Below are 20,763 nucleotides of genomic sequence, written 5' to 3' on the forward strand. Positions count from 1 at the left end.
TCATTGTAAATAAGAATCTGTTCTTAACTGTCTTGCCTAGTCAAATAAAAAAACATTTAAAAAACGTGAGTAGCCTACCGCAGGTGCTCTGCAATTCTTCTTCTTTCAAACATAGTAACAGTTAGTCGTATTATGTGTGTTATTAGTGGTTAATGGTATTATAATCAATGTCAGATGTCTTTTTACAATGCAAATAGGCCTTTAATTTGTTACATTCACTGCTAAAATTGACTAGATCTTTTATTTTAATGTTCTGCAACTGGTGGTCCTCAAGAGCTTTGGGCAGTGATTTGGTGGCCCCCGGAACATACAAATGTGGGAACCACTGCAATAGAACAATGGAATCACTTTTAAAATTGAACAAGGGTAAAAGGGTATACGCTACATTTGTTTTTGTCAGGTTGAAATAAACAGATTCACCTTGTTTTGAACACGGTATCATATCAAACAGTGGTTCCCAACTAAGGGTACTAGGACCCCTGGGGGTACTTGGTCTATCCACATGGGGTACTTGAGAAGACTCATGAGACTATACTGGTAAAATGCACATGAGGAGGAACTTGGGGGTACTCCGGGCAGAGAAAAATTCAGTTGGTGGAACAGTAACCGAAAAGGGTTGGGAACCACTGAAATACAGCTATGGTCTCGTTGTAGGCTTAACGTTTGGTTGGTAAAACTACATTCCCCATACTGCGCTAGTGCGCAGCGTCGTGTCGTGAGCTGTCACTCGCCCGGGGAGAAATTGGTATAGCATCTCTGAGCAGTGGACTGACTGGGTGACAGGGACCATACAATGCGTTGAAAAGTATCTCACATATACCTCTTTATTAGCGATGCCTTCCTTATAGCTATGGACATTCGGATTGTTAAAGGGTGGACTGTCTCGTTATTCTCGTTGGAGACCCGGACTGTTTGTCAATGAGATATGTGGAGTCGCTCTATCCATCGGTATTAACGCAGAAAATACAAGATGAAGAAGCAATTCAATCGAATGCGACAGCTCGCCAACCAAACAGTGGGCAGGTAAGGACAAATGTATTGAGAAACCCATTCAGTTCTGCAATCTTGTAAGGACTTCGATGTGGCAGAATAGGCTGCCATTATGCTCCATCCGACATCTCGGTCGAAAATGATTGAATGAATCGTATGTGAAGTTACAGCTTTCATATAGCAGATGATCTGTATGCAATACTGCTGGTTTTAGTTTTTCTTTATGCCTAATATGACCGTAATTTATGTAGCCTAACAGTGGTAGCGCGCGCACAATCGGGGAGGGTGAGAAATAATAATGTGACTGCTTGGGTACCATCACCATTCCAAGCTGATGCTGCACTCTTGGACATCGCAAATTATTCTATGCTTTACTGTGATTAAATAGCATAGGCCTGGTGCATAGCCTATGCAATTTAAAGGTCCAATCCAGACAAATCTCATGTTGGCTAGCCTATTCGCCAATCAAAGGGAGAGTCTTGATGTAAAAAACAATGTTGCACCGCTAATCCCGGGTAATAAACCCATTTATTCACTACATTAAAGAGTATTATCCACCATATTAAGATAAAATACGTCCAAATTGCATTGCATTAGAAAATCATGAAGCCCACAGTCACAGTACACTCCAGTGGCGTCATTAGGCCTAGGCTTCCAGGACTGCAGCCCCGAATGTTTTTGGTCCAGCCCTGAACCTTTTGATGGTCTTTTGATGCAGGGGCTGGAGCCAAAGTTATTTTCCAATCTTTCATCCTGAACAGAAGCAATATATATATTTTTTCCACTGTTCTGACCAGCAAAATAAAGTTCTGAACTGGTTTAAACCAAAATAAATACTGTTTTATATCGTTAATTTCCGTTCCTTTTTAAACCACTGAAATATACTTTTTCTTTTTTTTACATTACCTCAACATTACATTATTTCACTAGTCAGTGCGAGTAGAGCAGCTTGCTGTGGAGTGATTAAGCGATTTAATCTGTATAGGAAAGTCGTTAAGAGCAAATCAAATCAAATCAAATGTATTTATATAGCCCTTCGTACATCAGCTGATATCTCAAAGTGCTGTACAGAAACCCAGCCTAAAACCCCAAACAGGAAGCAATGCAGGTGTAGAAGCACGGTGGCTAGGAAAAACTCCCTAGAAAGGCCAAAACCTAGGAAGAAACCTAGAGAGGAACCAGGCTATGTGGGGTGGCCAGTCCTCTTCTGGCTGTGCCGGGTGAAGATTATAACAGAACATGGCCAAGATGTTCAAATGTTCATAAATGACCAGCATGGTCCAATAATAATAAGGCAGAACAGTTGAAACTGGAGCAGCAGCACGGCCAGGTGGACTGGGGACAGCAAAGAGTCATCATGTCAGGTAGTCCTGAGGCATGGTCCTAGGGCTCAGGTCCTCCGAGAGAGAGAAAGAAAGAGAGAATTAGAGAGAAAATATTTTGTATTTTGGTTTGATTTTGGTTTAATGATAATGAAAGACAAACACACATACAGTGCCTTGCGAAAGTATTCGGCCCCCTTGAACTTTGCAACATTTTGCCACATTTCAGGCTTCAAACATAAAGATATAAAACTGTATTTTTTTGTGAAGAATCAACAACAAGTGGGACACAATCATGAAGTGGAACAACATTTATTGGATATTTCAAACTTTTTTAACAAATCAAAAACTGAAAAATTGGGTGTGCAAAATTATTCAGCCCCTTTACTTTCAGTGCAGCAAACTCTCTCCAGAAGTTCAGTGAGGATCTCTGAATGATCCAATGTTGACCTAAATGACTAATGATGATAAATACAATCCACCTGTGTGTAATCAAGTCTCCGTATAAATGCACCTGCACTGTGATAGTCTCAGAGGTCCGTCAAAAGCGCAGAGAGCATCATGAAGAACAAGGAACACAAAAGGCAGGTCCGAGATACTGTTGTGAAGAAGTTTAAAGCTGGATTTGCATACAAAAAGATTTCCCAAGCTTTAAACATCCCAAGGAGCACTGTGCAAGCGATAATATTGAACTGGAAAGAGTATCAGATCACTGCAAATCTACCAAGACCTGGCCGTCCCTCTAAACTTTCAGCTCATACAAGGAGAAGACGGATCAGAGATGCAGCCAAGAGGCCCATGATCACTCTGGATGAACTGCAGAGATCTACAGCTGAGGTGGGAGACTCTGTCCATAGGACAACAATCAGTAGTATATTGCACAAATCTGGCCTTTATGGAAGAGTGGCAAGAAGAAAGCCATTTCTTAAAGATATCCACAAAAAGTGTAGTTTAAAGTTTGCCACAAGCCACCTGGGAGACACACCAAACATGTGGAAGAAGGTGCTCTGGTCAGATGAAACCAAAATTGAACTTTTTGGTAACAATGCAAAACGTTATGTTTGGCGTAAAAGCAACACAGCTGAACACACCATCCCCACTGTCAAACATGGTGGTGGCAGCATCATGGTTTGGGCCTGCTTTTCTTCAGCAGGGACAGGGAAGATGGTTAAAATTGATGGGAAGATGGATGGAGCCAAATACAGGACCATTCTGGAAGAAAACCTGATGGAGTCTGCAAAAGACCTGAGACTGGGACGGAAATTTGTTTTCCAACAAGACAATGATCCAAAACATAAAGCAAAATCTACAATGGAATGGTTCAAAAATAAACATATCCAGGTGTTAGAATGGCCAAGTCAAAGTCCAGACCTGAATCCAATCGAGAATCTGTGGAAAGAACTGAAAACTGCTGTTCACAAATGCTCTCCATCCAACCTCACTGAGCTCGAGCTGTTTTGCAAGGAGGAATGGGAAAAAATATCAGTCTCTCGATGTGCAAAACTGATAGAGACATACCCCAAGCGACTTACAGCTGTAATCGCAGCAAAAGGTGGCGCTACAAAGTATTAACTTAAGGGGGCTGAATAATTTTGCACGCCCAAGTTTTCAGTTTTTGATTTGTTCAAAAAGTTTGAAATATCCAATAAATGTCGTTCCACTTCATGATTGTGTCCCACTTGTTGTTGATTCTTCACAAAAAAAATACAGTTTTATATCTTTATGTTTGAAGCCTGAAATGTGGCAAAAGGTCGCAAAGTTCAAGGGGGCCGAATACTTTCGCAAGGCACTGTACCAGTCAGAGTGTAGGGTGCGAGATGCAACTGACATTTTGAGGAGAGAGGATGGAGAAAGCTTGCCTTGAAGTGCTCAGCATCTTGTTATGATATTCATTATCTGAATTAGTCCCACAGAATTATACCTACGGAGGAGTGCTTCTATGGAGGAACTTTGAATGTCTTTGAACTTCCGAGTTGGTTTAACATTGGACCAGAGCAAACGTTAGCTAGCTAGCTTGTGTGTGCAGAGCACCACCAGAAAAAAAAATCTGAGTGACAGAGTGAGGGCTTTGCATAGGGCTTTGTTGCGATTTTTGTGGGACTGGAAAAAAATGTCCGGAATGTAAAATAATGTTATTAACCGGTTCCCATGCTTTTATATGGTTCTGTTCCGGAACAGTATAGATCACTTTCATTTTCGGTTCGGGTCCTGTTCCTCAAATAATTTAGTTATTTTCTGGTTTTCGGTTCTGTTCCCTTAACCGGTTCCAAACCTTGATTGCAGGATCTATGTCTGATATGAGTTCCCATAACAATGCATCACTTACACACTAGACAGTATGCCATAATTCACCATTCATCTACTGAAAACCTTGTCTTTAGCCCAAACCATTGAAAAGATATGATCCATTTTACCAGAGCTAGGGTTTTTTTTCTACTGCAAATTTGCAGGAACCATTTGATAAACAAACCATGTCCTGGGCCCTTTTAAAACTAGGCTACTCATGGACTGCTAATTAACTTATTTGTTCAATAACAAATATGTTTGTTCCGTCGTGTTACCTTATTAGCTAACAATCTGGTAACTGGACAGCTAACAACCTGGTAACATTTCCTCTCCACAGGGAGTGGAACAAAAATAAATACACGTAATTTGCGTAGTGTGTCCCGGGTAGATTTAGGCTATACCATGTTGTCTTCAGGATATTTTCTGTTTTTATTTTAAGTCAGTGGAACCATTTCTATTTCTTATGATGGGCTATCATATAATAGGATCATTTGTATGCTTGTCAGAAATGACAGGAGGCTACTGTTTTTCCTCATACTTCTTTTATTATTCCACTTCTTCCTAATATTTCAGGTGTAACTGCTTATCTGGTGTTTGGTATTTTATTAGGATCCCCATTAGCTGTGGCAAAAGCAGCAGCTACTCTTCCTGGGGTCCACACAAAACAGGAAACATGACGTAATACAGAACATGAATAAAAAATAACAGCTCAAGGACAGAACGACATTAAATGTAAACGTCACACATAGCCTACATATCAGTACATACACACAAAATAACTGGGTCAAATAGGGGAGAAGCGTTGCGCCTTGAGGTGTTTCTTTATCTGTTTTTTTTTTTAAAACAGGTTTGCAGTTCACTTGAGCAATCTGAGATAGAAGGGAGTTCCCTGCAAACATGGCTCTATATACTACTGTATATTTTCTTGAATTTGTTCTGGATTTGGGGACTGTGTAAAGACCCCTGGCTGCATGTCTGGTGGGGTAAGTGTGTGTGTCAGAGCTGTGTGTAAGTTTACTATGCCATGTACATGTTGATTTTAAGTAATAAAAACGAGAATAGTCTATATTGAAATGCCTGTTCCCTAAATGATTTTGTCATTTTAGTAGTGTGCACAATCCTCTGGTCAGAGATGGCAAAGGGACTCTCAATAGCTCATAAATGCAAAAGATCATGCCTACTGTATGTATTGCAAGATGACAAGTGTCTACAACTAGTCAGCCTCAACCACCTTTAGATTTGTCTTGAAGGTTTTGTGACTTGTAGAAAGGAATTATTATACCATCAACATAAAAACATCCCCCTCTGCAGGGCTTTCTTCAAGCCCTATTTTAAAGGGATGGTTCCTCTACATATTCATTATTATTTTATGTATTTTTTTAGTGATACAATCTTTACATATTCATCTCAAAGTGTACCAGATTGATGCATTTAGCTGTTGAAATTAAAATGTTCTTCTTCCGGGGGAGGATACCCCGGACCCCCCTATTAGGGTTCCACCTCTGGATTTTGGCTAAGCCCCTGATGGCCTCAAATCCTAGAAATGCCCTTGGTACACTCTTAGAAAAAAAGGTACTATCTAGAACCTAAACAGGTTCGTCATCTGTCCCTGTAGAACCCTTTGAAGAACCCTTTTGGGTTCAACAAAGAACCCTTTCCACAGAGGGTTCTACATGGAACCCATAAGGGTTCAACCTGAAACCAAAAAGTGTTCTACCTGGAACCAAAAAGTGTTCTCTTATGGGTCAGCTGAAGAACCCTTTTGCAACCCTTTTTTCTAAGAGTGTAGACACAGGTTCGATGCCCTGTTCTATATTTGCATGTACTGTATGGACAGAAGGCCTGCATGTCATATAGTCTGAACTGGTGTTTATGGGCTCCCGAGTGGCGCAGCGGTCTAAGACATTGCATCTCAGCGCTAGAGGCGTCACTACAGACCCTAGTTCGGTCCCAGGCTGTATCACAACCGGCCGTGATTGAGAGTCTCATAGGGCGGTGCACAATTGGCCCAGTGTGGTCCGGGTTAGGGGAGGGTTTGGCCAGGGTAGGCCGTCATTGTAAAATAAGAATTTGTTCTTAACTGACTTGCCTAGTTAAATATAGGTTAAATAAATAAAAAAAATCAATGAAATACAAAATCTGTGTCTCAGTTACTACGGCAACAGCAGAGCCAAGAGCACTAGTGGTTTTTATGTCAGTGGGGTGAAGGCCACGCATATACTCTGGGGCCAAATTGAATTGTGACAGGGATACAGTAGGAGAGAACGGGAGACCAGAAAAGGGGTGAGATTTTAGCTCCATTCCCTCAGTAATCTGGTTTTATATTTTTTTCTCTTTCTTTTATTTGTACCACTCAACCTCATACGGTAACTAAAAGTCAAACTCATGTCAACAGTGTGTCTTTGTCGCTTGACTGAAAAGCTTCTTTCTGTCACTGTTGCATAACCCCATGCAGAATCAATGTTGTATTTGTTGAAACTCAACTCCTTATTCTTCAGGTAATGAAAATTGGCAAACAGAACCTGCAAGTCAGATTAAACACAAAGGCGATGATTTATGTGCCACAACCAGATTAACCAGTTTCAGTTCCCAGGTTCATCTCAATTTGACTCCGATACATCCTTGCGGTGGTATAAGTATGTTACAACCAGTTTGTTTTTCATGCCTGGGTCTGACACGATGTTAACGGATGACGCTGGCACACACCTACAGGATTTTCTATGTCACACCGTCCATATAGCCTCGCCTGCTGACTTTCCCTTCGGTGAGTCAGTCAGTCGGACAATGATATAGGTGTTCATCAATGCAAAAGGTATTACCTCTCAACAGATTGGACTTGGCAGGCAGAGGTAATAGGAAACTGTGATGAAAGCAGTTTAATGGCTGGTTAAAAGTCATTACTGGAACTCAGGAGGGGTATTGGATCATATCCTCCAACCAGTATCATCAGGGCATTTAGAAAGGATGAGTCACTATTTAAAGCCTTGGGAGGATTCCCTTTTGACCATGGAATGCAATCTGGAGCTAGATTAGATTTGTCTTGCTGCTAGACAGTAGAGTCTTATGTGTGCCTCACGAGAAGCAGAGGAAGTGTTGCTATCTCATTTAGTATCTTCGTAAGAGATTCGAAGCGTGCATGCTGTACCCCTGCCCTGTGGGTGCAGCCAGGTGGGGTGTGTTTATATCACTGCACGCTTGTGATGGCATCAACGTGTTGTCCGAGCCAGCTGTGTGTGTCTGGGAATGTGTGTGTGTGTGTGTGTGTGTGCATGTGTGTGCATGCATGCATGCACAAGGGTGTGTGTATGTGTGCATGCATGCAGAAGTGTATATGTAGGTGTGTTTGTGTTTGTGTGTTTCCCTGTCTTCCTTGTGAGCTGGCACTGCTGCATGGAGCACTAGCTCACTGAGGCGTAACACCCCAGTAATGAGTTATAACCTGTATCCTAAGAAGTGGAACAGCAGGGGCAATTAGTCATATTTAGAGGGCAGCGGCTCCAGCATGGCTCCTGACTGCTGGGGATCCATGTACGTAAATGGGGATGTCTCTGTGACCTTGGCAGCCGTCGGCACTATACTTGGCTTTCACTTGCTGACTCAGTAGGCTATAGGTAGAGCATGTGCAAATGCAAAGGCCTTTTCAATGATATGTTGTTCTATTTTAGCATGGTGAACATGATCGAAAGGTTTCACCCAGTAACGAGTATTTGCAAACCCTGAACCTCCATTATTAGTCCTGTGTAAGGGTGTGTTATAAAAATGTGTGTCTGTGTGAAAATGTGCGACGGTCTGTCTTGTGGCTGTGGTGAGGGAGGCAAAGTCATGAAGAGGAGTGTTTTTATCCGTCTGGCTGGATCACTATTCTGCTGTTTATTTTGAGCTATCTTCTCAATCACGGTTTTTGTGTTGATTGGACTTTCTGTGAGAGGTGAGGTCGTGAATAGGGGAAACTGTTATGTTAGCTGGAAGTAGAGGAAAGCTATCTCTTTAGGAAAGGATGATTTCATCTCCAAAACGGGGATTTTTCTTATTTTGCGTCAGTCAAACTGCTGGGTCAGCAAAGGAAGTGAAAGAATGTGGGGACTGATAACGTTTTTTACGGAAATGTTTTCCAGTGAATGGGGATTTTAGAAAATGCGTTCCTTATCCTCAGAAACAGTCTGGGACATTGTTTATTTTTGGTCACTTTATGATTTGTTTAGACTGTCAGACCTTGGAACATTATTTGCCTCCATAAATTTCTGGCCATACCATTACTGACTGACGGTCATTCTGCCCTGCTATGACTGATGATTAAAGCCATTGCATGTTTTTCTCAGGGAAAAAGCCAGGCAGGCTACTAATGTCTTCAATTTCGGGGTATCCATGTTATGCTTTTACTATTTCCCTGTCAAAACTAAGGCAGAGTATGATGTATAGCCGTGTCTGGACTATTTGATTGATGAATGGGGTCGTTCAATGACAAACAACAAACTATACTTGGCTTTTCTCTGGGCCTTGGTCGTGGAAGTTTAAGTGCCACACTGGAGATGGTGAACCCTGTTCAATGCCTTGTGTGAAGATAGGTGACATTACATACCTTGTGGCAGCATGCAGAGTCAGTGACACACATGACAGGGAAGAGAATGATGGGACATGGCTTCCAAACATTGCATGTGGAATCCCCAAGTTGTCTGAGGTCTCATTGAAGACAGATCCAGAGTTTCTCCCTCGAGCTGCTGTACTTACAGTAAGCCTATGTCTCTATGACCTAATTCTCTGAACATTTACTATCAAACCAGTTCATTTCTTACCAGGGGCAACGGTGGTGGTTCATCTCGGAGTTGAGTTTTTCCTCAATGTTGAATCAGCATTTCCTACATGCTGATACAAGGGCTGGCGTGTAGCACTTGACTGTGTCTGTCAACAGTTTAGAATTCCCCAGTGATTCTAAATCCAGTCTGGAATTCCCTGTCAATCCCTGACCTCATATACATCTGCATGGATGTCCCCATGGCCGGACTAATCTGGGTGAACGCTACCTGCCTGAATGCACAGTGCAAAGTTTGGTGGCGGAGGAATAATGGTCTGGAACTGTTTTTTCATGGTTCGGGCTAGGCCCCTTAGTTCCAGTGAAGGGAAATCTTAACGCTACAGCATACAATGACATTCTAGACGATTCTGTGCTTCCAACTTTATGGCAACAGCTTGGGGAAGGCCTTTTCCTGTTTCTGCATGACAATGCCAGCGTGCACAAAGTGAGGTCCATACAGAAATGGTTTGTCGAGATCGGTGTGGAAGAACTTGACTGGCCTGCATAAAGTCCTGACCTCAACCCCATCGAACACCTTTGGGGTGAATTTGAACGCAGACTGTGAGCCAGGCCTAATCGCTCAACATCAGTGCCCAAATGTATGGTAATTTTCACAACTGGGCTTATGAATTGATTGTCCTTTACTTGGAACATAATCAGTATTGTGTCTCAGCTGCCTAATACAATACTAAATGATTTTGTCATTTTAGTAGTGTGCACAATCCTCTGGTCAGAGATGGCAAAGGGACTCTCAATAGCTCATAAATGCAAAAGATCATGCCTACTGTATGTATTGCAAGATGACAAGTGTCTACAACTAGTCAGCCTCAACCACCTTTAGATTTGTCTTGAAGGTTTTGTGACTTGTAGAAAGGAATTATTATACCATCAACATAAAAACATCCCCCTCTGCAGGGCTTTCTTCAAGCCCTATTTTAAAGGGATGGTTCCTCTACATATTCATTATTATTTTATGTATTTTTTTAGTGATACAATCTTTACATATTCATCTCAAAGTGTACCAGATTGATGCATTTAGCTGTTGAAATTAAAATGTTCTTCTTCCGGGGGAGGATACCCCGGACCCCCCTATTAGGGTTCCACCTCTGGATTTTGGCTAAGCCCCTGATGGCCTCAAATCCTAGAAATGCCCTTGGTACACTCTTAGAAAAAAAGGTACTATCTAGAACCTAAACAGGTTCGTCATCTGTCCCTGTAGAACCCTTTGAAGAACCCTTTTGGGTTCAACAAAGAACCCTTTCCACAGAGGGTTCTACATGGAACCCATAAGGGTTCAACCTGAAACCAAAAAATGTTCTACCTGGAACCAAAAAGTGTTCTCTTATGGGTCAGCTGAAGAACCCTTTTGCAACCCTTTTTTCTAAGAGTGTAGACACAGGTTCGATGCCCTGTTCTATATTTGCATGTACTGTATGGACAGAAGGCCTGCATGTCATATAGTCTGAACTGGTGTTTATGGGCTCCCGAGTGGCGCAGCGGTCTAAGACATTGCATCTCAGCGCTAGAGGCGTCACTACAGACCCTAGTTCGGTCCCAGGCTGTATCACAACCGGCCGTGATTGAGAGTCTCATAGGGCGGTGCACAATTGGCCCAGTGTGGTCCGGGTTAGGGGAGGGTTTGGCCAGGGTAGGCCGTCATTGTAAAATAAGAATTTGTTCTTAACTGACTTGCCTAGTTAAATATAGGTTAAATAAATAAAAAAAATCAATGAAATACAAAATCTGTGTCTCAGTTACTACGGCAACAGCAGAGCCAAGAGCACTAGTGGTTTTTATGTCAGTGGGGTGAAGGCCACGCATATACTCTGGGGCCAAATTGAATTGTGACAGGGATACAGTAGGAGAGAACGGGAGACCAGAAAAGGGGTGAGATTTTAGCTCCATTCCCTCAGTAATCTGGTTTTATATTTTTTTCTCTTTCTTTTATTTGTACCACTCAACCTCATACGGTAACTAAAAGTCAAACTCATGTCAACAGTGTGTCTTTGTCGCTTGACTGAAAAGCTTCTTTCTGTCACTGTTGCATAACCCCATGCAGAATCAATGTTGTATTTGTTGAAACTCAACTCCTTATTCTTCAGGTAATGAAAATTGGCAAACAGAACCTGCAAGTCAGATTAAACACAAAGGCGATGATTTATGTGCCACAACCAGATTAACCAGTTTCAGTTCCCAGGTTCATCTCAATTTGACTCCGATACATCCTTGCGGTGGTATAAGTATGTTACAACCAGTTTGTTTTTCATGCCTGGGTCTGACACGATGTTAACGGATGACGCTGGCACACACCTACAGGATTTTCTATGTCACACCGTCCATATAGCCTCGCCTGCTGACTTTCCCTTCGGTGAGTCAGTCAGTCGGACAATGATATAGGTGTTCATCAATGCAAAAGGTATTACCTCTCAACAGATTGGACTTGGCAGGCAGAGGTAATAGGAAACTGTGATGAAAGCAGTTTAATGGCTGGTTAAAAGTCATTACTGGAACTCAGGAGGGGTATTGGATCATATCCTCCAACCAGTATCATCAGGGCATTTAGAAAGGATGAGTCACTATTTAAAGCCTTGGGAGGATTCCCTTTTGACCATGGAATGCAATCTGGAGCTAGATTAGATTTGTCTTGCTGCTAGACAGTAGAGTCTTATGTGTGCCTCACGAGAAGCAGAGGAAGTGTTGCTATCTCATTTAGTATCTTCGTAAGAGATTCGAAGCGTGCATGCTGTACCCCTGCCCTGTGGGTGCAGCCAGGTGGGGTGTGTTTATATCACTGCACGCTTGTGATGGCATCAACGTGTTGTCCGAGCCAGCTGTGTGTGTCTGGGAATGTGTGTGTGTGTGTGTGTGTGTGCATGTGTGTGCATGCATGCATGCACAAGGGTGTGTGTATGTGTGCATGCATGCAGAAGTGTATATGTAGGTGTGTTTGTGTTTGTGTGTTTCCCTGTCTTCCTTGTGAGCTGGCACTGCTGCATGGAGCACTAGCTCACTGAGGCGTAACACCCCAGTAATGAGTTATAACCTGTATCCTAAGAAGTGGAACAGCAGGGGCAATTAGTCATATTTAGAGGGCAGCGGCTCCAGCATGGCTCCTGACTGCTGGGGATCCATGTACGTAAATGGGGATGTCTCTGTGACCTTGGCAGCCGTCGGCACTATACTTGGCTTTCACTTGCTGACTCAGTAGGCTATAGGTAGAGCATGTGCAAATGCAAAGGCCTTTTCAATGATATGTTGTTCTATTTTAGCATGGTGAACATGATCGAAAGGTTTCACCCAGTAACGAGTATTTGCAAACCCTGAACCTCCATTATTAGTCCTGTGTAAGGGTGTGTTATAAAAATGTGTGTCTGTGTGAAAATGTGCGACGGTCTGTCTTGTGGCTGTGGTGAGGGAGGCAAAGTCATGAAGAGGAGTGTTTTTATCCGTCTGGCTGGATCACTATTCTGCTGTTTATTTTGAGCTATCTTCTCAATCACGGTTTTTGTGTTGATTGGACTTTCTGTGAGAGGTGAGGTCGTGAATAGGGGAAACTGTTATGTTAGCTGGAAGTAGAGGAAAGCTATCTCTTTAGGAAAGGATGATTTCATCTCCAAAACGGGGATTTTTCTTATTTTGCGTCAGTCAAACTGCTGGGTCAGCAAAGGAAGTGAAAGAATGTGGGGACTGATAACGTTTTTTACGGAAATGTTTTCCAGTGAATGGGGATTTTAGAAAATGCGTTCCTTATCCTCAGAAACAGTCTGGGACATTGTTTATTTTTGGTCACTTTATGATTTGTTTAGACTGTCAGACCTTGGAACATTATTTGCCTCCATAAATTTCTGGCCATACCATTACTGACTGACGGTCATTCTGCCCTGCTATGACTGATGATTAAAGCCATTGCATGTTTTTCTCAGGGAAAAAGCCAGGCAGGCTACTAATGTCTTCAATTTCGGGGTATCCATGTTATGCTTTTACTATTTCCCTGTCAAAACTAAGGCAGAGTATGATGTATAGCCGTGTCTGGACTATTTGATTGATGAATGGGGTCGTTCAATGACAAACAACAAACTATACTTGGCTTTTCTCTGGGCCTTGGTCGTGGAAGTTTAAGTGCCACACTGGAGATGGTGAACCCTGTTCAATGCCTTGTGTGAAGATAGGTGACATTACATACCTTGTGGCAGCATGCAGAGTCAGTGACACACATGACAGGGAAGAGAATGATGGGACATGGCTTCCAAACATTGCATGTGGAATCCCCAAGTTGTCTGAGGTCTCATTGAAGACAGATCCAGAGTTTCTCCCTCGAGCTGCTGTACTTACAGTAAGCCTATGTCTCTATGACCTAATTCTCTGAACATTTACTATCAAACCAGTTCATTTCTTACCAGGGGCAACGGTGGTGGTTCATCTCGGAGTTGAGTTTTTCCTCAATGTTGAATCAGCATTTCCTACATGCTGATACAAGGGCTGGCGTGTAGCACTTGACTGTGTCTGTCAACAGTTTAGAATTCCCCAGTGATTCTAAATCCAGTCTGGAATTCCCTGTCAATCCCTGACCTCATATACATCTGCATGGATGTCCCCATGGCCGGACTAATCTGGGTGAACGCTACCTGCCTGAATGCACAGTGCAAAGTTTGGTGGCGGAGGAATAATGGTCTGGAACTGTTTTTTCATGGTTCGGGCTAGGCCCCTTAGTTCCAGTGAAGGGAAATCTTAACGCTACAGCATACAATGACATTCTAGACGATTCTGTGCTTCCAACTTTATGGCAACAGCTTGGGGAAGGCCTTTTCCTGTTTCTGCATGACAATGCCAGCGTGCACAAAGTGAGGTCCATACAGAAATGGTTTGTCGAGATCGGTGTGGAAGAACTTGACTGGCCTGCATAAAGTCCTGACCTCAACCCCATCGAACACCTTTGGGGTGAATTTGAACGCAGACTGTGAGCCAGGCCTAATCGCTCAACATCAGTGCCCAAATGTATGGTAATTTTCACAACTGGGCTTATGAATTGATTGTCCTTTACTTGGAACATAATCAGTATTGTGTCTCAGCTGCCTAATACAATTAGATTTTTTTTTTGTGCAAGTCAAAATAAATCATGTAGGTTTGACCATCATTTGCACTCTACAATATTGTGTTAGCCCTTTGAGCTAAAGTCAAGGCATTAGCTCGGGGGAGCTAACGCGACTCTTAAGGTCTCAATCCAGATGAATTGAGTGCTGTATTGCTACAGGGGGTTCAGTAGTGGACCAGTTAATGGGTGCTGACAGGTGTGACATTACCTTTATAGTGTGAAGTGTTGCACCTCACCGAGGTGTTGAGAGGCTTTGAGGCACAGTGGGTGAGAACAACCAACACCATCACCTTCTTCACACTCGATGAGTGTGTGTGTGTTTGTTAATCATGGCGATAGTGTAGTAATAATGACAGATTCCTGCAAGCAATTAGGGCCGGGCGCTATCTCTGGGCTACACTGTAATTAGAAGAAAATGAAAGGCGCTAGGAAGCTGCCAGAGGGGGCTGGGAAGAGCTGAACACACACACACCCACACACACACACACCGCGTCTCTCTCCCAATAGCATACACACACACTTTCCATCTCTTTTCTCCCTATGCATCTCTCTCTACTTGCTCCACTCATCCATTTACCTTTCCATTTCTTCTCTTCCTCATTCCCTCCACTTTGTCATGTCACTCTGGCATCACTCCTCTTCCACTGCAGTCTATCCTTCTGTGGAGGGGGGGGGGGGGGAGCCTCTCCAGATATGGTGGTGCAGAAAATGTGCCTCTGAGCGATGAAACAATCTTGTTTTCTGTGCGTGCCACTGATCATGATCAAACAGGACCTTCTGAATGAATTGGAAGTGGCCCAGTAGTTAGGGGTAGGACCCTGATTTTTTTCCTGGTCAGGAAATGCTCAGGGCCCTACCAGTACCTATAGGCCTCTACTGAAATATCATTGGTTTTAGAGGTTTAGAGGTTTTAGATTTTAGAGTCTCAGTCAAAAGTAATCTGACTGAGACAGATACAGTAGATTGTGAGGGCTTCTCAGTATGTTCCTGTGGGACATCATCTGTCCTCTTCTCTCTTTAACCTTGGGAGAATCTCAGTCAGAGACATTGCTGTCTGCAGACAAGTGTTGCTGCAGCCACTGGAGTGTGAGTTGGATCCCCTTAGGACCATGCAGACCATGCAGACGCCACACCCAACCGTTCTCCGCTCTACCCGATGACAGCATCTTCTAGATCAGAGGATAAGAGGTGGACTGGAGGAACAGTGTTTTTCTCCTAGCGGAGAAAAACACTGCGTTTATCCACGATGACAGAAATATTAGCTCCAAAATGGCAGCCTTTTTGGTCATTTTGGCTCGTAATTTTCCATTCCATGTCTCTCACAGTCAAGGGGCAAGGAAAGTGAGTGTTTGTCAGAACGATGCAGCTGTGTAGCATATCCTCAAAGAGTTATCCAGAGGGCTGGTGCAGGGAGGGGAAGGAACCAATGATGTCGAGTGAGTCAGAGAGGGGGCCAATGGGTATTACAGCATTGTATATTCTTCCATCACCGGGGCAACCCAGGTCATTAAGAGCCAGGTGTTCCCTACTCTGGCAATGCCCGTGAGTGGCATCACAACCCGCCACACCTTTCCTGCATGCCCGCCTCACGCCATGCCAAACTCTGTGATTGAATTTCAACATTACAAAAACAGATTGAGATCCCACCTGGCATGAAAACAAACTGACTTTCTCTGTGAACACACTCAATAAAATGACTCTACATACACATAAAACGCCTCCGACTCTGAAACACGAGTATTTCGTCAACATGAACGAAAAGACCTGGTCTCAGCTAGACAGGAAATGAGTTGGGTTGAGTATCAATCCCAGGGCTCTAGCTGAGATTTCGGTGTTGTAATGATATACGCTAGGCTAATTGTTGCCTGTTGGGATTGGGAGTATGTATGAATCTCACTCAGTGACCACATCTCCTTTCCAGTACGTTGACGTCTAACTCAGAGTTGTCACATTCTCTACACTGAAGTGTCGACTGCTGCGAGTGCTGTCAGACAAGGTCCCAGAGAAAATACATCACATCATAGTCCTCCTGTCGTCACCACATATAATTGGTTACATTGGCCATTAATCAGGGATGATGAGAGGATTCAGTGAGTAAACATTTCAAAAGCACTGACGGAACCTCTCGTTCCTGTTATGCACATTTCTATTTTTTTTTTTTTGTTCACTAGGCAAGTCAGAACAAATTCTTATTTACAATGGCGGTCTAGGAACAGTGGGTTAACTGCCTTGTTCAGGGGCAGAACAACAGCTTTTTACCTTGTCAGCTGGAGGATGCGATCTAGAAACCTTTCGGTTACTGGCCCAACGCTCTAACCACTAGGCTACCTGCCGCCTCTATTGAGGATTTACCCTAGTGTTTTACCCAAACGGGTCAGACTTTCCTGTTTCCATCTACAGGGGCTGACACCTGTCTCAATGGAAAAGCACCATTAGTGTTTTCACTCTTCTCTGTTATTAGATTAGTCGAAGGTAACACTTTACATTAAGTTGTTCTTATTGTAATTCAGTAGCATTGTAATTACTATAGTAACAACATATTGTTACAGTAGATAGTAAGGAATGGTCCTTGTTCCATTTGTGTAATAACAACAAAAATGCTCAACTCAATACTATGCAATAACAATAATGAGGTTTTATGAGTAATCACAGTGTCAGTCCTCTTCGTTCTTATTCCATTGTAGTTAATAAACATTATCATAAGCCAATGGCGCTTGCATGGTTAAAGATCTCCTTCTCCACCACGCTCCCCGTCAAGCAGTGTAACAGTGAGGAATAAAGGACGATGAGGCTGATGGAAGAGAGAGAAGGAAAGAGAGGGACCGTCCTCATTTTGTTCACATTAGCTCGATGCTCCTCACAGGGAGAGCTCGACTCATTCCCCACATTCTATAGGGCAACATTTTTCTTCTTTCATGCTCCTTTCCCTCCACATATCCGTCCTCCGAGGCTGTTTTTCATTCGTTGTAATGGTGGCCTTTGGCTGGCACACTACTACCCCTGTGGAGTGACATTGGCTGAGCCTAATCTTCTCAGAAATAGTCCAGTGGGGTTGGCTGCCCAGGTGGATAGTCGTTGGTTTCTTTTTCCTTTTACAGGGCTTTTATATTTGGTGCACCATTGTGACCGAGACAGATTGTGTTGAGACTATTGCATATGGGGGGGGGGGGGGTTACAGACATCTCTGGGGAGTCACAGATCTTGTGTACAATTGGGTCACCTGTATAAAGGATCAATTAAAGCCTAGATTCCGTCAGATCAATTGTTAAGCCATAATAGCCGACGCCCGCATAGCTGGTGTTTTGACTGTGTCGGAGGTGTAACGGCGTTCGAGCTGTCAAATCGGTGAGCGGCTGCTCGTGTGGTCATTGTCATGAAACCGCTCCCGTCCCACTCGTGTTAGAAGTTCAGAACAAGAAAGTGGAGGCTCCAGATGTAGGATCTTAATTTGACCTATATTGTCACAGCAAAATAATCCTCCAGCAACAGGATTTTAACGTTTTGTGGTTAGGCTATTAGCTGGCCAAAAGTAGGCTACATGAAAAGTGCAATACTGTTAATATAACCAAGTGTTTTGTGTGGGTTTTCAGTGAATTTATGTAAATCACAAAGCTCATCTGTATTTTCTGCGGTGCAGGAATATTCTCAGCAACAAAAGAGTGATCAAATTGAGATCCTACATCTGTATATAGAAATAATGACACTCAAATTGAAACTCACTAAACAAAATAATGAGGATTTCTATCAATCTAATCTTGGTGTAGATTGCATCACACATTCCAGTGTTCGAATTTGTAAACACGTCTGCAGATGAATTCTAAATGAGACTCCGTGCAGCCAATGGTAATGTCCACTTTAGGTATAATGCCGGGAGCAGCTTGTGGATTTGAAGGCTCTTACAGGCCGTGATTGACAGACAGCGATGCTTCGCCTGTCTTGTGGGTGCTAACAAGCCGACAGCATGCTCGGTAGTGCTATGTATCAAAAACCAATCCAGTCGGGGCTGGAGGCAATTGTGAGCTTCGATTGGCCCTGTTCACGCTCCTTCGCCCATGCTCGCATCACCTTCCACTGAAAATGAATGGCTTCGTGCGATTTCATCGTGCAAATTCGTCCATAGTCAATATGGGCCGTAACAGAATTCCACCTCCGACACTGGTAAAGGGAAAGTCAGTTCAGCTATGGCAAATCTGATTTGAAGATGATGACGATGATGACGATGATGACGAGACCTCATAATTGATTAAATGAAATGTTGGTAATCTAATAATACAAAAAGCCCCCTTTCATTACAGTGTGTGTGTGTGTGTGTGTGTGTGTGTGTGTGTGTGTGTGTGTGTGTGTGTGCGCGTGCGTGCGTGCGTGCGCGCGTGTGTGTGTGTGTGTGTGTGCATGTGTTATACATTTCTAAATAACCACTAAGATCATTCCGCCTACCTTTGATTGGAGTTTGCTTTGTGAACTCAGGATGCCAAACCACCTCTCCTCACCTGCCAGTTAAACTTTAATGGCAAGTCAAACCTCTGGGGCTCAGGTGTCAGTGGAGCTGCCATGCCAACCAAGGAGGGCAGCTTTGGGGTACTGGGTAGGTCGACAGAGGAAAGGTGAGGACTGGACTGGCATAGGAGAGAGAGAGAGAGAGAGAGAGAGAGAGAGAGAGAGAGAGAGAGAGAGAGAGAGCGAGAGAGAGAGAGAGAGAGAGAGCGAGAGAGAGAGAGAGAGAGAGAGAGCGAGAGAGAGAGAGAGAGAGAGAGAGAGAGAGAGAGAGAGAGAAAGGGGATGCCTGAAGGGAAAAGGGCAGAGAGCTGAAAAACTCTCCCCTTAATTTCCTGCATCCTGCTCTGTAGCGTATGTCTCTCCTCAGCGCAGCATTAACCCCTTGAGTTGCTAGTTTCTGTCATATCACTTTAATAGGCCCCGGCCCACACGCTCTCATTTCCACACAGGAATACCATGGCAACGGTTGATTTATTCACGCAGGAGGCCACGGCAGTGATGTAAATGTGTTGCATTCCTGAGCACAGATATTAAGCATATTTTAACAACAATATCAACAATATCAGCTGGGGAGAATCATCTATGAGTGTAACAGTATTGCTTCCGTCCCTCTCCTCGCCCCAACCTGAGCTCGAACCAGGGACCCTCTGCACACCTCAATAACTTACACCCACGAAGCATCGTTACCCATCGCTCCACAAAAGCCTCGGCCCTTGCAGAGCAAGGGGAACAACTACTTCAAGGTCTCAGAGCGAGTGACATCACCGATCGAAGCGCTATTAGCGCGCACCACCGCTAACTAGCTAGCCATTTCACATCGGTTACATGAGCATACTTAGGATTTTTTCATCATTTTCAGAGAGTAGATGTTATAAGCTTTCCAACCCCCCCAGATCATGTTTTCATTATAGGATATCCTTTGAACAACACAATGGCTATTGTCTCTGTGTGAAAGATGCTGTTATGGACCTTGGAAAGAGCTCGGTTTTAAACCTCTGTTTTATTTTCAATTATTGAATCATTGAAATCAATGCAGAACTTCATTTGGATAATGCTGGAATTGCATTGAGGTGAGCAATGTGCAGGACTGGACTCTCAGCTTTGTCTTGCTGTGCAGAGATAGAAAACATTGTGAGCTAGCTCCTGCTGAAATCAGAGATGTCCCTTCCTGGCAGGGGCCTCAAATCTCCTTATCCCCACACACCTTGTAAAGAACAGCATCGTGGCTAATGCTCTAACTGAGCTCAGTTTTCCAACACTTCATAATAAAGTAACATAATTGGACAGCGCTGCATGAGCAGAGCAATGTGCCCCTTTTAAGAAAAATGCAAATGGACTCCTCCTTTTTGGATTTTAACGCTATTATATTGGACGTGGAGACACTGAAAACTAGGCCACCGGCATCCTCTCAGACTCCACTGTCTGGATAGACATAAGCTTTTCCTTTATTTCTCTACGCTCAATTTTTGAGTAAGAGTCGTATGCTAAAATAACTCCTCTTGTCCTTGTCAGCATTATAGTGCCCCACACAAAGTGGAGTTCCAATTTGAGTCTTTAACAAAACTCGTTGGCAAACTCCATTCACTAAATCCTCCATCAAAACAGGATAATGAAGATGATGAATTGGTCCTTTTATACAGTATCAACACTTCTGAAGAACCTTGGGTACACACTGTGACTCTCTGAGTGCACTATGGTAACAACTTTCCTGTGATAGAAACCGCCAACTCCTGTATTGGAGGAGAAATGCAGTAGGTGACACAGACACACAAGACAGTCAAACA

At 43.3% G+C, this 20,763-nt stretch overlaps 1 protein-coding gene across 5 annotated transcripts in view; it reads left to right on the plus strand.

Moving 5' to 3' along the window:
- The first annotated feature begins 697 nt into the window (after nucleotides 1–697).
- LOC110491516 (rho GTPase-activating protein 44) overlaps nucleotides 698–20,763 on the plus strand; it is a 79,628-nt gene continuing 59,562 nt past the window's right edge. For all 5 annotated transcript variants that reach the window (XM_036946392.2, XM_036946390.2, XM_090202126.1 and 2 more), the window contains exon 1: nucleotides 698–1,023. In XM_036946392.2, coding sequence (XP_036802287.2) covers nucleotides 971–1,023 — 53 coding nt within the window. In that variant the 5' untranslated portion in view covers nucleotides 698–970. The remainder of the gene's footprint in view (nucleotides 1,024–20,763) is intronic.

The sequence above is a fragment of the Oncorhynchus mykiss genome, chromosome 16 (genome assembly GCF_057628025.1).
Source record: "Oncorhynchus mykiss isolate SJ-2025 chromosome 16, ASM5762802v1, whole genome shotgun sequence".
NCBI classification, from domain to species: Eukaryota; Metazoa; Chordata; class Actinopteri; order Salmoniformes; family Salmonidae; genus Oncorhynchus; species Oncorhynchus mykiss.